Source organism: Podarcis cretensis, assembly GCF_951804945.1.
Source record: "Podarcis cretensis genome assembly, chromosome: 12".
NCBI lineage: Eukaryota > Metazoa > Chordata > Lepidosauria > Squamata > Lacertidae > Podarcis > Podarcis cretensis.
The window spans coordinates 35,842,560-35,858,687 of NC_137181.1; the positions used below are offsets into that span (position 1 = coordinate 35,842,560).

Here is a 16,128-nt window from a genome sequence, read left to right on the forward strand (position 1 = left end):
ACACCCCAATTGTTAAACTACAGTCATACCTCGGGTTAAATATGCTTCAGGTTGAGCGTTTTCAGGTTATGCTCTGAAGCGACCTGGAAGTAACGGAACGCGTTACTTCCGGGTTTCGCCGCTCACACAGACGCTCAAAATGACGTAACGCGCATGCGCAGAAGCGGTGAAACACGACCCGCGCAGGTGCATGTTACGTTCTACTCAAGATGTGAATCGGGCTCCGGAATGGATCCCGTTCGCATCCAGAGGTACCACTGTATTGAACTATTTTATTATCAAAACCTCAGCAACCATGAAATAAAAAACACCCTAGAAAGATGTAATGGGACAACTTACTTAGACTGTGTCTGCTTTGTGATGTTCCTTATGGTGGCTCCTTCTTTTCCAATAATGGCTCCTACAAACTGGGTAGGAACCAGCATCCGTAGTGGAACATCAGACTGTGGTTTCTGCCTTGTACCTGCACCAGGCGAACCTTGCCTGGGAGGACCCCTCTGCCCAAATCCACGTCTCCCCTGTGGATGCTGTTGAGGAGGTGGCTGCGCTGCCATTTCATCAGGAATATATGCAACTTTCAGTGAGTAGTTTTCAAGCTGGAATCCGTTCAGTTTTTCTATTGCTCTGTACAGGTTTGCAAGGAAGGGAAGATTTTGTAAGTGGGAGCTGGCAGAACAAGAAATCATTATGCTAGGCATTTTCGCTCACAAGTAACAGACCCAAACCACAGAGATCATCATAGCCTTCCATTCCTACCGTTTTAAACTGTAAGCTTGTAGGGAGAGCTCTAGTATTTTATTCACCATCATGTAAAACATAATAATGCCCTTGAAACAAGCACTTGAACCATGAAATAGCATTTGTTCTTTTCATTATTTATTTAACAATCCTATGATTTCCCATACTGTGAAACAAGGACCTCAAAATATCAGGATACCTGGGGTCAAGTGGCACGGCCTAATTACCAAATTTCATAATTTGCACTATGGTTTATATTGGTTCTGCTAACTTTCACAAGCCCATAAAGCACACAAGCTTTTAAGGACTGGAGAACAATTCATTCGGGAATCAATTCAGGCATGCTAATGGAAGCCTCCCTCCCTCCTGCTTAAATACAGTTCTTTCTTTGCGGTTCCTACAGTTTTCGACCTCTGCTAAAATCTGTCACATTTACGTGCATGACAAGTGTGAGTTGCTTTCCCTACAACTGTAAAAAAAGGTGTTAGAAGTAAACATACCTGAAAACAACTCCTTTGCCATCATATTGTAAATATCTATGGTAAAATTCTGAAGTAGTACTTAACCACCTCAGCAAATGAGTAAAATCCTCTTTGAAACACATGAGTGTGATCTGGTCTTCAGAAGAAGTGAGGTATAGAGATGAAAAAGAGGTTTCAGTTAGAAACTGAACTCTGACTTTTATCACACCACACAATCTTCTGTACGTGAGTGAACAACTGACAGCTCAATTTTATACAGCGTTTGGCACACTCATAGGGATGGGAAACTGAATAAGGCTGGGGCTCTAAAATGAGCATTACCTTGGTGTAGAAAAAGATCCAATCTCAATGTAGGAAAAGGCATGGCCAAATGCTTTCTGGTTAGCTGTATTGAGTTTAAAGTACAACTGTATGGAGTACTTGAAAGCAAATAGCAACAAACATCTCTAAAACCACAAATGACCAACAGTATTAATTTCAGGAAATTAAGGGAAGTTAAAAGTTTCCATAGCAACTGAGCTGTTCCCAAGTAGCATGCATTATAATAGAATTTTAACATGAACAAATATGATGAAAGATTTAACTGTTTAATTGTTCCCAAAATTCTTATGTTTTCAGGGGAAGGGGAATTGTTTGGTTGTCTTATTTTCCCTATCCCTAAAGGTCAGCAAACAAGGTGACATTTTAGACAGTGCAATCCTATTCATTCAGAAGTAAGCACCATTATATTTAGACTTTCAAAAAGATGTCTTACAATTGCCACCTGGTCACGTTGTCTTCTGTCACTATTCACCAAACACAGGGTGCAAAAAGAAGAGGGCTGGGGCAGACTTCAAGCACCTTAGCAAACAATTTAAAAGCCTTCTTCAATAGTGGGATTTTTGTCATGGCCTGAAGTGGGCAATGTTGGACTAAGCTTCAGTGCTTCAAAATCAATTCTGTAAGCATGAAGAACCTTTCAAGAAGGGATTGTTGACTGCCTACCACTCTTCCATGAATTCCCATGGTCATACAAGAGAAACTCTAGAATGCTTTCCCAACATATAGGAAGGATGATTGTTCAGCAGCAGAGCACATGCTTTACAGAACATCCCAAATGGAGCTATGCTGCTGAACAATCAGACCTGGGATAAGGCAGCATCCTATGTTCCAACGAATATATCACTACTTATGTTTTATTATTAACATACTTTGGAATGTAGAATGGTTTGTTTTTATCTCCTCATGGCCAGAACTCATATTTTCTGCCTTTTGAGACCAGTGCCCCCATAAATGACTTGCTAGTGCTAAGCGGATTGAAATACATGTTTACAGAATTCCAGCAAACTGATGGAAGAGAAAGTGCTGCTTATCTATATCAGGGGTCGGCAAGGTTTACCTCGCCTGGGCTGGTTCACTCCAGCGGAGATCCCTTTGTGGGCCAGATCGTGCCCCCGCAATTTACGGCATCTGCGCAGACACGATTTCCAGTGTCTGTGCTGATGAGATTTCCGTTGCCATGGAAGCGAGTCCCTGCGTCACGCTGGTTTAGCACAGAGTGCGGGGACACGCTAAGCGGGCAGCTCGGTTCGAGGATGGCTTGTGGGATGGTTAAACCACCCCCGTGGGCCGCTTGTGGCCCATGGGCTTTAGGTTGCCGACCCCTGTTCTATATAGATCTGAGTTTCAAATTGAGGTCCCTCAGAAAGTTGGTTTCTTTCAATCTGGGTGGTTCTTCTGCAAAGCAGATCGATGAACAACTAAGTGCATGATCCAGCCACAGTTAAGTTCTTTTAAAGACCCATTTCTTAAAACTGGAAAACTGAATGCATGTTTGACTTCCACTGAAATCAGTGGGATTCAAATACTGGATTTTGTGCTGGAGTGTATGTCCAAGCTGGTGGGCTCTCCTTTACTGGAGGTTTTCAAGCAGAGGTTGACCACCTGTCATGTATGGTCTAGTTGAGATTCCTGCACTGCAGGAGGTTGGACTAGATGACCATCAGGATCCCTTCCAACTCTACAATTTGATGATTCTATTTTCACTTTTGCCTGAGGGAATGCAAAAATGTTGCTTGCACACACACACACACACACACACACACACACACACACACACCAGCCAAAACACATGCCTCAATAATTTGCCCTTTTAATGTAGCAGGATGTACTCACTTTTAAATAAGTCAATGGGGAATGAAGTGATGTCTTGTATATAATAAAAAGGAGTCAGTTACAGATTAGAGTTTTTAGACACAGCAGCGAATAGCACCCTTACTCGCTTTCTCCAGGCAGGGCAAGGAGCCAACCAGACTTGGCAAACTCACTCTCTGCCTCTTTTGCTGCTCACACACACCTGCTGTGGGGCTGCACCTGGTTGCCTAGAGGCAAGTGCTACTTCCCCACAAGCAATCATGTAAATAGCTAATTGCAATATTGCATAAAGGCACATTAAGCTGTCAGTTGGTTAGCACTGACCAATTTGTAGCATTCAACAATTCCCTTCATGGTATATGATCCAGAACAGATCTCATGGGAGATGGGGTGCTTTTCTCCACACACACACACACAACTGGTCTCAGTATCGCCTTTGTAACATTCTTACATGAAACTAACAGAACAGTTCTTGAATTCCTTCTCGGTTTTCCAATGGATCTCATTTTAATTCTTTTGTAGTGGTTTAGCAGGAGAGTGAGAGAGTAGTTTAGGTATTTTATAACTCCTGCTTCAGTTTAAAGCTTGCATTCCACAGCAATGCAGCTATACATTTTCCCAGAGGATGTTACACAACAGGTGGAAGGATGGAACAACTGTCAAGAGTAGCTTATTTCAAAGGAACAGCACAGTAAACAAGACATTCAAGACAGTGCAAGTTTTGAAAGAGACAGACTATTACTGTATCTTTTAACTTATTTGTTTTTATGAAGTTCATGTGAAAGTGAGGGGTGGGGAAAGAGAATAATTATGCTCACAGGATGCAGAATTCTATCCAAAGTGTCTATATGAGAAGGTACACTTATACATGCATTTTCTGCATCCAATTTAACATAGCAGATTGGTGGAACATAGAGCAGGAATTTTAAAATGCTGCTGAGGGGGGTTGTTATATGGTCCTGTCAGCCAGTCGCAGTCACCAGTCTAGCTGCCACATTCAGGATTAGTTGTAGTTTCGGAGTCACCTTCAAAGGAAGCCCCATGTAGAGTGCATTGCAGTAATCCAAGCAGGAGATAACCAGAGCATGCATCATTCTGGTGAGACAGTGCGCAGGCAGACAGGAACCAGATGGAACTGGTAGACAGCTGCCTTGGATACAAATACAGGGCAAAAGACCCAACTTGCCTTGTCACAAAAAAAAGGTGGGTCCACTCTAGTGCTATCATCACTGAGAAGCAGCAGTTCCTAGGGTCTTTGTCAGAGGCATTCCCTGACTGCTACCAGGTCACTGAATCAATCTAAGCCAGTGATTACTGAGTTTCAAATTTACAGAACTCTGATCTGACCATTTTTAGCTCAGTCCATTGGATCTAGGCAAGGCTACAACTAAGCTCATCAAATCAAATCTTCATAGCTAGTGAGAATGGGAGTAATAATACTCTGAACACCGATGCTGTCCAGTCATCTCTGGCTATGCAGCTTTGAAGGTGTGAGACGTTCTAGCATTCAATGTTGGGCTAGAAAATTACCTTCAACTGTGACCGAGGTATCTTTTTATCAACTCTCCCTTTTGTTGTGACCTGCTCATGAGTCCCGACAACTCTGCTGTTGCTGCAGAGGCTAGACAATGCACTACAAACCAAAACACATTACACTAGAGCTCAAGCATCTGGGCATAAATAAAACTGATGTTTTATCCTTATAAAACCTTTGATCCTGCATATCTCAGAGACTTCTTCCTCACTTACGTGCCACTGTGACCTTTAAAAGCACTCTCTTGACTTTACTTACAGAGAGGCTATTTTAAAAGCAAGGGCATGTAAATATTGTTCCCAGTGGCTGCCTACTACTATGGAATTCGCTTCTGCAGGAGACCTAGCAAATTTCGAACCCTGATCATTTTGCAGAATACTTTAAAATTTTGCTTGAGCTAGCGTTTAAGAGCCAAGGTTAAAGGCAGACCATTTTGGGTGACGGCAGAAGTTTTATATCATAATGTATATTTCATCAGACATGCTGTAAAGCCACTGATAAATGTTAATACCCTCTCCCTGACCCCTCAGAATGAAACAGAATACTATGAATGCTCAGACGATGTAACAAGCTTACATTACATCCAATTCTGAAATCCTCGGATATATTAACTAGAAATTAGGAACAGGATTAATCCTCCAAAAGGTATGAAAAATACTGGACTAGAAGACTTGTGTCAAACCAGAGATATAAACTGTATTTTTACATATACGTTGCACAAACTTTTATGGCATTTTCCACAAAAGCCAATTAAGATTTCCATCAGCTTCAATGGAACTGCCATTCAATAAGACAAGAAGTTACGGAAATTACATTAGCCCACAATTTTGAATTTTAGTCCATAGAATTGAATCTTATAGCATAATCCTAGACACGTTTAGTCTGATGTAAGTCTCAGATATAAAATCCAAGTAAATAAACACTTACTGTCTGGCCTGATCCTTATTGCCATATGTTACATTAACTACTGCAGTCTCTGTCTCCGTATTCACTAGAAAAAGAAAGGAAAGGAAAAGGGTTATTATTGGGGGGGGGGGCGTAATTTCATGCTTACGTCCCTAAATTTTATCTTTAATTGTCTGACTTTAGTGTTACCTTGCTCACAGTTCTCCACTGTTCCATACTGTGCTAACAATCCGTCTAGCACCTGTGAAAAAGGAGCACATTAAAATTAGTTTCTATGGTAGCTGTATGTGAAAACAGCCTGTAAGAAACCCCAAATTATGTTTGCTTTTTACAAAGCTATTGGGTATGGCTTTCCCCTGAACCGCCCGAAAGTTTCTCCATCTTGTGTTCTCTATTTGAACTCCAAGTATAGCTCAAGGACTAGCAACAAAATGAATGCATACAACAAATCTACTGTGAAAACTAGCATTTACAGCAAGTCAGTCAGTTCTCCATAGCTATGAATGGGGGGAAAATCTAGACAAGAAGAGAAAACAGAATAAAATACAAACAAAACAGGAACTATCTGGTTGGTGTAATGGTAAATTTACAGTTCTCTGCTCTAACTCCTTTGCTCCTATATCACAGTCTTTCAATTACTCTTTATTATATAATTTTGGTCCTTATAGTGAAATTGTTAAATTATATTAACAACAACAACTATCATCGTGCGATTAAAACTGAAAATGCTCATTAAACATAAAAGTTGAATTGAAATAAGCAACCCTTGAAATATTTCAAATGCACCTTGTGTGTTCAGTTATTATATCTACTACTTACTAAAAGTCATATGATGCAAAAAGTACTTTACAATCTTTATTTTATAAACATGTTCACTCAGTGAGATGTACTGTAATCCCACTAATTTGAATGGATCTTGCATGGTAGTTAATATGTTTAGGACTGTATCATAAAGTTATTAACAAGTGAATGATATTATTTAAACATTTTCACTGACATCTGAATAAGAATTTACTTGTGTATGCCTGGAATGTAACCTTTCAAGTCCAACCAACCTACAACATCTTTGTTAATCATATTCAGACTAAATTCAGCAAGAATTGTAAGAATATTTCGTTAGGTACAATGCCAAAGTACTTGGAAGGACTTTAAAACACCTCAGATTTTAGCATAACAAAAGTTACTTATACTTTAGCCCTCTTATTTTAAGATTCAAATGACCCCTTTAAAAAGGAAACAATTTTTTGGTAATACAGCTTTTTGCCCCATAAGCATTAGGCTACTTTAGGGCTTGCTAGCCTGTTTAACTGTTAATTTTACTTATTTTAATTGTTTTTAACTCTTCTTATTGATAATTTTAATATTTCTTGTAAATTGCTTAGAGGTTTCACTACAATCAAGTGGTATATATATTTTGCTGAATAAAAATAAATTATTTGGGGGCTAATGGGAAGCATTGTAAAGAACCCAGGATAAAGTTAACATGATGCTTGTTGCTTCCTTTTTGATATAGAACAAAGGGTGGAGGTGGCAGAAATGATTTAAGGTATTTGATGTGGCTTGGGCATGTCTGTGTGTGAACAACAATTTAGTATGGGGCAATGTATGACAAATTCTTGGTGGCTACATTTGTAAGCAGGTTAAATGTTTTATTTACAATTGGTATAAAAATGCAGTTAAATAAATAGATATATTTACAATAATAGACATGTTTAGCTGTGGAAAGAATCTTCAAACTTCCATGATTGCATGATGCTATTAATATATGAAATACGGTAATAACACTTTTGAGCTAAAACCTCTATTTGGACATTGGAAGAAAAATACCATAGCTATTTGCTAGCAGACTTGATATAACATTGTTCCCTCTCCCTTAAGTTAAAACAGTATTCTTGTATGAGAGTGTAATACAGTGAAGTGTAATTTTCCTCTCTTACTATTAATACTATGTTTGAGACAGCTGAATACTGTTATATTATTATTGTAGGGTGTCAAATGATGTCTTGCTTCTTCAAGACATGTCTTGATTCTTCAAAAAATTCAGAATTATAAAGGAAATTATAGAGGCTGTTGTAATTTTTTTTTGGTGGGGGGAGTAATGCCAAAATAAACTACTGTGCTGTTTAGAATGAAAGTTCTGTTCTTTTTGTTGTTGTTATTCTTTTTAGAAAAGTTATACACATGTGCACAACACATATAAACATTTCTAAGTAGATACAATGTTATGGAAATGTTTGGGTAAATCATTAGCGGAGATTCTGTTTATTAATTTTCATCAGCTTTTTGTGTTGATCTGGTTTAGGTGTCTGACATGGTTGAATGTGTTATTTGTATTACAGCATGACCAAATAGTTAAGGAGTCTAAAGATCAGCATACTGCAATAGTGGAGACTTTATCACTGTTTGTTGTGTTGACATACATAAAAAATTGTGTCCATTTCCAAGGATGTGTTAGAAGTATGTATACATACATACATACACACACACATACAAACACACAGGTTCCCCTGGTTACCCTCACAGACTGATGGAAATATGAGAAACCAAGCTTGCATATAAATATGAGAATTTGCCACCAAATATTTAGCTCACTGTTCACCAGCACACAATAACACCCTTGCTCATGTCGGACAAGTTGGAAAACTGCAAGGCCAAATTACAACACCATCACATGAAAACAAAACAAATAATAAGCATGCCACCAAGAGAGGACCATGCCACGAAAAACCACCACGCCTCAAGCAACATGTATATGAATGCATTAGAAACCCCTTCAGCGTTAATTAAAATTAGCTCTTGCATTCTAGATTCTTTATACGCTTGAGTTTCCTTACACACTTTTCAAACTATCTAGCTCCTGCTTGATTTGGACATATTCCCCCCCCCCATCACTTTGCATTTTATTTCAAACAGCCAAATCCTCTCGCTCTACTTTGAGACAAGCCAGTTTTGTCTGAACTCCTCATCCGCCTCCCTATCACCACATGCAGCCGTGTTGGGCAACGAAAACCAATTTTCTAGCCAAGTTGGTAGTGCGATAGCAATCCTGATGAGCAGCTGAAAAGAAAAGTTTGTTTGTATAAATATTTACTCCAGCTAGAAAATAATTCATTCCTTTTTTATGAAGGAACTCTGGCTTTGTCTACATTGGGTCTCCTCCTCTTGTTATAACACAGATGCCTCTTTCTTGCACACAAAAAGCTGCAGTCTTACACTGTGGACTTTGATTCATCAGACTCTAAAAGCCAACCCTTGACTGTTATAAACAGTACTATCCTACACCAAAACTCTAGGGGAGTTAATATTTGAAGTGTTTCAATTCAAACCCAGTTTTCTCATTCATTCTCATACATATCTATATCTATATCTATATCTATATCTATATCTATATCTATATAGAGTTATCACACACATGGAGTGATCTTATTCATACAGTTGTTGCCAAGGTGTTATGAGCATGGTTGTCAGCTGAGCAACTTAAAACTATAGCACAGGGTCAACTGAACACATGAAAATCAAATAGGCTTTAAAAACTACAATGTAGACTAATATTAAAAAGGAATACCATAAGCAAAACTATGCTTTCAAGCTATACTGATGAAACAATACTTGGAACATTTTTAACAGCTTGTTTAAAAGGCAAGCCTACACATTTTTACACTGGCATTCTTAAAATTTAATGCTAGACCACAGAACTAAAGTCTAGAAATGGAGGTAATGGAATAAGAACATCCAAACATACTTAGTGCATATTTGTAATTTAATGGAAAACTAGTGATGATAGAAAGTGGTAGTTATGTCAGGAAAAAGAAGGAAAAAGACTCTCACATGTAGCAACTTGGTAGGCAAAAATGGAAGTTTGGAAAAATACATTTTACTGAACTAGCAGAATCACAGAATTGAGGAGTTGGAAGGGGCACAGAGGGTCATCTAGTCCAACTGCAAGACGTGGCTCCTCATCCAATGTGAAAGCATACCTGACCCTACTTTACTTTGCAAATGTGCTAGCGGTTTTCTTGCTGCACAGGGAGTATGCTCAACATGAAATGCGTAGCTGGCCCACTAGTTGATATCTGCATCAAACCAAATTTTTCATGAATAGGATAGATAAAAGTTTTGATGTATATAAAAAGGTAAAGGTACCCCTGCCCGTACGGGCCAGTCTTGACAGACTCTGGGGTTGTGCGCCCATCTCACTTAAGAGGCCAGGGGCCAGCGCTGTCCGGAGACACTTCCGGGTCACGTGGCCAGCGTGACATCGCTGCTCTGGCCAGAGCCAGAGCCAGAGCCAGAGCCAGAGCCGCACACGGAAACGCCGTTTACCTTCCCGCTGGTAAGCGGTCCCTATTTATCTACTTGCACCCGGAGGTGCTTTCGAACTGCTAGGTTGGCAGGCGCTGGGACCGAGCAGCGGGAGCGCACCCCGCCGCAGGGATTCGAACCGCCGACCTTTCGATCGGCAAGCCCTAGGTGCTGAGGCTTTTACCCACAGCGCCACCCGCATCCCTTTTGATGTATATAGAACTGGTCTTTATACAAAAGGAGATACTGGCTGGAGAAAAGCTGCCTACACAGGATGCCATTATAGTTGTGGCAGCACAAACTTCCAGATTTTTGTTGAAGCTGCCCCTTTCTTCTTAAGGGAGGGATGGTATACAGCAGTAGCAGGACTGGAGGTAACACCACAATCCCCCTACCCCTTTTAGACCTTGTAAAGAAAACCAATTTGTTTGAACTGCTTTTAATGGATATTGTGTCATTCGTATTGTAATGTATGTTGCAATGTGTTTGATGGGGGAAGTCTGGTAAGGTGAATTTTGGTTTATCTGTCACTGAGGGGCCTTAAGTGACAGTTGAGTAGGGGTAGGAAACAAAAGTCTCAGTATGCAAAAGAAGAATAGAAAGTATGCATAGTATCCTGGTGGTTGCGGCTCATAATTCTTATTGTGACTGGCTGGAGCTAGAGGCAGAAAAAATGAATATATGGCTGGGTGCTAGTCAGTTAGGGTCGGTTTGTTTTGGTTGGTGGTTGGCTTCTGTGGTGAATGCAGAAGAAGATGACAACGACCAAGGAGAAGAATTGAGGAAGAAGGAAGAAGACCTGAAAGGAAGGCAGAGTGACTAGGTAGCCTAAGACTTACTAGGGTAGCTGAATCACTTGGTATGGATGATGAGAAGATAACCTGTCTATGAAGAGCAGAAGTGAGAGGCAGTATGGAATACTAGGCTCTGGTGCTTGGCAGGAGAGGCAGAGAAAAGAGTCCACAACAGGACAGCAAAAACAGACCTTTGATTCAATAGGTCAAGTAGGGTTTGAAATAGAGCTCTCAAATGTGTTGGTGGGGCTTAAATGGGGTGCAGTAAATACAAGAGCAGTCTAGCAGAGGAGCTTTCATAATGACTGGTTCCTCTAAGCTCTCTTAGTTTAGTAACAGTAGTGCAAAATAAGCTGTTGGCATTTAAAGCAACAGTAAGAAGTTATCAATGTGTTTACCTGGGCTCCTTTGGGAGGAAAGGCAGGATAGAAATTTAATAAGTAAGATAGATAGATAGATAGATAGATAGATAGATAGATAGATAGATATACCCATTTAAAGAGACAGTACTATATTAAAGTACCCACACAAACCTGTGCAATATATAATCTTGTATTAAATAAGACTTTTAATATCTTTGTTAAATATAGTACTTAGACCTGATTGGTTTTGTTCCATGGAGTATTGGTAAGTTAAGACAGCAAAGAGTGTAAGTGATATTAAATGGTGGCAGCATACTGGTTCAGGAAAACCATTGGAGCAGAAGTTTGCTTTAGTTAGTAAAGTAAGGAAATCGCCCCTCCCCTGCTCAATTTGGACTTTATCTAGAATGCATCTGGCTTTCCTTCTGAGAAACTGAAAATAGCATTTGGGATATGTATGTGAAAATAATGATAGAAGAATTATGAAATAGTGAACAGTGCAGGAATAGCCAAATTGTGGCTCAGGCTAGGATCAGACAAATCTGGGTTCAAATTCCTGTTCAGTCGGTGAACCACTTCATAACCTAACCTACATCACATGGGTGCTGAGAGGATGAACTTAGTGGAGAATCACATACACAGCCCCAAGCTCCTTGGAGGAAGAACAAGAGGTAAGTGAAATTAGCCTTTCTTAAATTTGTTAGTTCTTTTACGAACATTGCTAGCTTTCTACTCTGCTGCACAAATTAAAGAGGTGCAATGTTTTTTATCCACAGAAGAGGGCTAAGACTAGTTTGCTTACTCGTCAGCTCTGGCAGTGAAAAGGGAGTGTCTAAGAGTGATCAGCTTATTCAAAAACAATGGTTCAATCTTACACTCAGCACACACAAGCTCAGTCTTCAGTAGGATTCAAATGCACATAGCTAGGAATGGGACAGCTGTAATCCATATACCAGTCCCTTCCGGAAATTTTTGTGCTAGGATAATGAGCATCCTGGAGGCCAAGCAACAATCAAGGATTTTAACCAAGGTTTCCTTCTTACCATTTACTTAACAAGTTTCAACTTATGTGAGAGGATGGCAGGATTTCCACCTGGAAATCATTAAAAAATGCTAAAAAATGGAGGCCTACAGGACATCTGGGGTGAAAAAACCCCAGGAGACACCAGTCACACATTCCAGTCCGGGCGCCATGGCACAACCTTCAGACTGGATAGCATTCTGCTCACATAAAGCCTGATCTCCTTGGTTGAAACAACAAACATTGGTAACATCAAGGTAACAGACCATGCCCTGTGGAAACTACCCTTAAATTAGGAGAGGGAACACAAACCACTCCATCATGGTCCTTTAGCCCAATCCTAACAACAAACCAAGTAACTAGAGAAAGTCTCATGAAAACTCTTCAAAACTATTTCAAGGAAAATGATGCAGACAACTTAACAAGCCCCCTTCTCTGGGACGCAATAAAAGCGGTCGCTAAAGGAGCTTGCATAAAAGAGAAAGCATCATTCAAAAAACAAACCTCAAAAATTAGCAAGCTTGAATAAGACACCACAGCTCTTTCAACACGATACAAACAAGCAGGAGCTTTAAAAACTCCATAAATTCATAGAACAAAAAGGAAGGGAGATTGACTCAGTAGAAATTAATAAAACAATGATCAACACTCTATACTCAAAACAACAATTTTACAAGTATGGAGGGGAAAACTCCAGACTATTAGCAAACAGGTGCAGGGGAAAAAATCACTTAAGACTACACTGCATTACTAAAAAAGATGAAACACAACATTATCCTCTAAAAAAATAACTTCAGAATTTGTGGAATTTAACTCTAATCTATACGCTTCCCAGAACCCATAAGAAATCAAAACCTTTTTAGCAAGACTATCCATGCCAATTTTAACTGCAGAGCAATGCGAATTCATGGACAGTCCTATCACCTCAAAGGAATTAGAGATGCTCCTCAAAAATCTGAAATCCCAGGCCCAGATGGCTTCACAGCAGAATTCTATTAAAAAAAATCAAGGTAAGTCTGGCACCCTACATGACTCGCCTATTTATTGACATCCTATAAGGACCCCCCATCCCAAAAATCTGGACCTCCTCCAAAATAGTCTCTATCCCAAAAGCATTCAAAGATAGCCTCAAAGTAGAATTATATTGCCCAATCCTGGCTAAGTCTTCCTGCACAAGCTAATAGCCCCAGACCGAGCTGGCTTCGTCCCTTGTTGCAACATAACAAATCCCATCAGTAAGTTACTGAACTGATCAACCATAGCAAAACAACTAAAAACCCACCGACAATTATGTCCCTAGATATACCAAAAGCCTTTGATTGCTTTGAGTGGAAATACCTACTAGCAGTATTAACCAGCATGAACTTCGGTCCTTCTGTACTACAAACCCTTAGACAAATTTACTCCCAAGCTTCAGCTAAATGCATAATCAACAATATGGATTCCACCACCATTGCAATCCAAAGAGGCATGAAGCAAGGATGCCCGCTGTCTCCCTTTCTATTCATCGTGGCCCTGGAACCCATAGCAATTCATTAGGTAGCCCCTAATATCATGGGTATGGAATTAACAGGCAAAACATATAAACTAGGACTCTTTGTGGATGACTTGATGTTCATGACACTAGGCCCAATTAAAACAGCAACCACTCTGACTGAAGAACTCAACACTTTTGCAATGGTGTCAGGCCTTCAGGTGAACTTTGCTAAATCTGAGGCAATGTGCTTCAACACTCCCTCTCATATCCAAAAAGAATTCACCAACATCACAAAGATAAAGCTCCGCCGTACCAAGTTTAGATACTTAGGGGTACAAATAACCAGAAACCTTAACAAATTACACCTACAAAATTACAAGCCTCTCTGGCAATAAATTGATAAAGACCTGAAAAGATGGAATAAATCTAACTTTACTCTCTCAGATAAAATAGCCAGATAAAAATGATCATTCTCCCAAAATTAGCCTTCTTATTCCAAACCCTTCCAATGCAGCTCAAACCTTCCACAGAGAAACATGGCAAACCAAAGGCCTATACCCATATCAACATAGGAAATAAAGGATAAATTAGGAGACATTCAAGTACCCTGGTTAAAACACCATCAACTACCGTATTTTCCCATATATAAGACTAGGTTTTTTTCCTTAAAAATAATGTCAAAAATTAGGGGGCGTCTTATACACAGATACATCCCCCCCTTTCTTAAATCTGAGTCCCCCAAAATGGGGGTTGGCATCTTATACATGGGGGCGTCTTATAGACGGAAAAATACGGTACATGCTTTTCAAATAACCTAGCAGTAAAAGCAGTGGCCACTAGGCCCTTGACCACCTTTGAGAGCCTTCTTTTGTTGGCAGATGGACATAGTAAGGGGATGGTATCCACGATATACTGCTCCATAACCCCACAATATCACCTGACACTATTAAAAAACAATGGGAACATGACAAAGGTTACAAAATAAACTCTACCCAATGTGGTCCAAATCTCCCTTCAAATCTCAGCCAAAAGAAGGAAACTCGTTTTGAAACTTAACAATAGCATCTGACACTGAGGAAATTGGCATTATAGTGGAACCTCGTGTTACGTACCATCCTCCTTGCGAATGCTGCGGGTTACGAGCTCCGCTAACCCAGAAGTAGATCCCCTTGTTGCAAACTTTGCCCAGGGATGCGAGCAGAAGTTGCATGGCAGAAGTGCGAGGCGAAACCGGAGGTACCACTGTAATACATCCAGGAAGCTTACCAAAATGCTGGAGAGGCTGTACTTATACAGGCACATGCCTCCACATGTGGTGGCAACGTCCCCGAATCCAACCCTTTTGGACAGCAGTCCTACAAAAAGTATGTACAGTGGTGCCCCGCAAGACGAATGCCTCGCAAGACGAAAAACCCGCTAGATGAAAGGATTTTCCGTTTTGGAGGCGCTTCGCAGAATGAATTTCCCTATGGGCTTGCTTCGCAAGACGAAATGTCTTGCGAGTTTTTCTGACTTCCCCCCCTTTTTCTAAGCCGCTAAGCCGCTTATCCGCTAAGCTGATAAGCTGCTAAAAGCGCTAATCCGCTAAGCCGTCAATGGGCTTGCTTCGCAAGACGAAAAAACCGCTAGACGAAGAGAATCGCGGAACGGATTCTTTTCGTCTTGCGAGGCACCACTGTAACACAACTAAACACTTATTAGAACCTACCCCAGAATTGGCCCTATTAAATATTTTCCAAGACAATAATGCTCACTTGCACCATAAAGACCTTATAACCCACCTACTCTTGGCAGCCAGAAACGTCATAGTTAAGACACTGAAGTGACTTGTCTGGAGTAAGCATGGACCACTAGTACCAATTGTATGGGAAATGGACTTGTTAGAAAAGTTAACCAACAGACTAAAACTGACCTGAGGACAAAAGAAAGATGACACATTCACTCCGGTATGGCTCAAACTGACAACAGTAATAGCAGGGTCTTCCACCAGCATACTGATCAATATGGTTAACTTGACCCAATATTCCATATCCCCCTTCCGCAAACACATACAAATCTCACTACGGTTAATCAAAGGCAATTAAAGGCAAACAAACATGCCCTGCTCCCCCTCCAAATCTTCTCTCATCGCCAATATAAACCAACAAATATACAGAATTGACAGCGACGTGAAAACCCCTCTTCCCCTACCTTTAGAAACATATTGTTTTACATTTTATATTGAACGTACCAAAATACTTTATAATCTGATCAAAAAAAAGAGAAAGAAATTGAAAGTTCTTTGTAGTTCATGAAAATCTTTAATAAAAATTATTTTTTAAAAAAAACTTTGGCATTTCTTAAGCATTTTGTTTATGGCATAAGTATAATGAACATTTT

The 16,128-nt window shown here is 40.0% G+C and overlaps 1 protein-coding gene across 2 annotated transcripts in view; it reads right to left on the reverse strand.

The window, feature by feature from the left end:
• IGF2BP3 (insulin like growth factor 2 mRNA binding protein 3) overlaps positions 1–16,128 on the reverse strand; it is a 68,576-nt gene that overhangs the window by 17,481 nt on the left and 34,967 nt on the right. For both annotated transcript variants that reach the window (XM_079948007.1, XM_079948006.1), the window contains exons 4-6: positions 5,983–6,034; positions 5,815–5,878; positions 340–624 (exon numbers count right to left, since the gene is read on the reverse strand). In XM_079948007.1, coding sequence (XP_079804133.1) covers positions 340–624; positions 5,815–5,878; positions 5,983–6,034 — 401 coding nt within the window. The remainder of the gene's footprint in view (positions 1–339; positions 625–5,814; positions 5,879–5,982; positions 6,035–16,128) is intronic.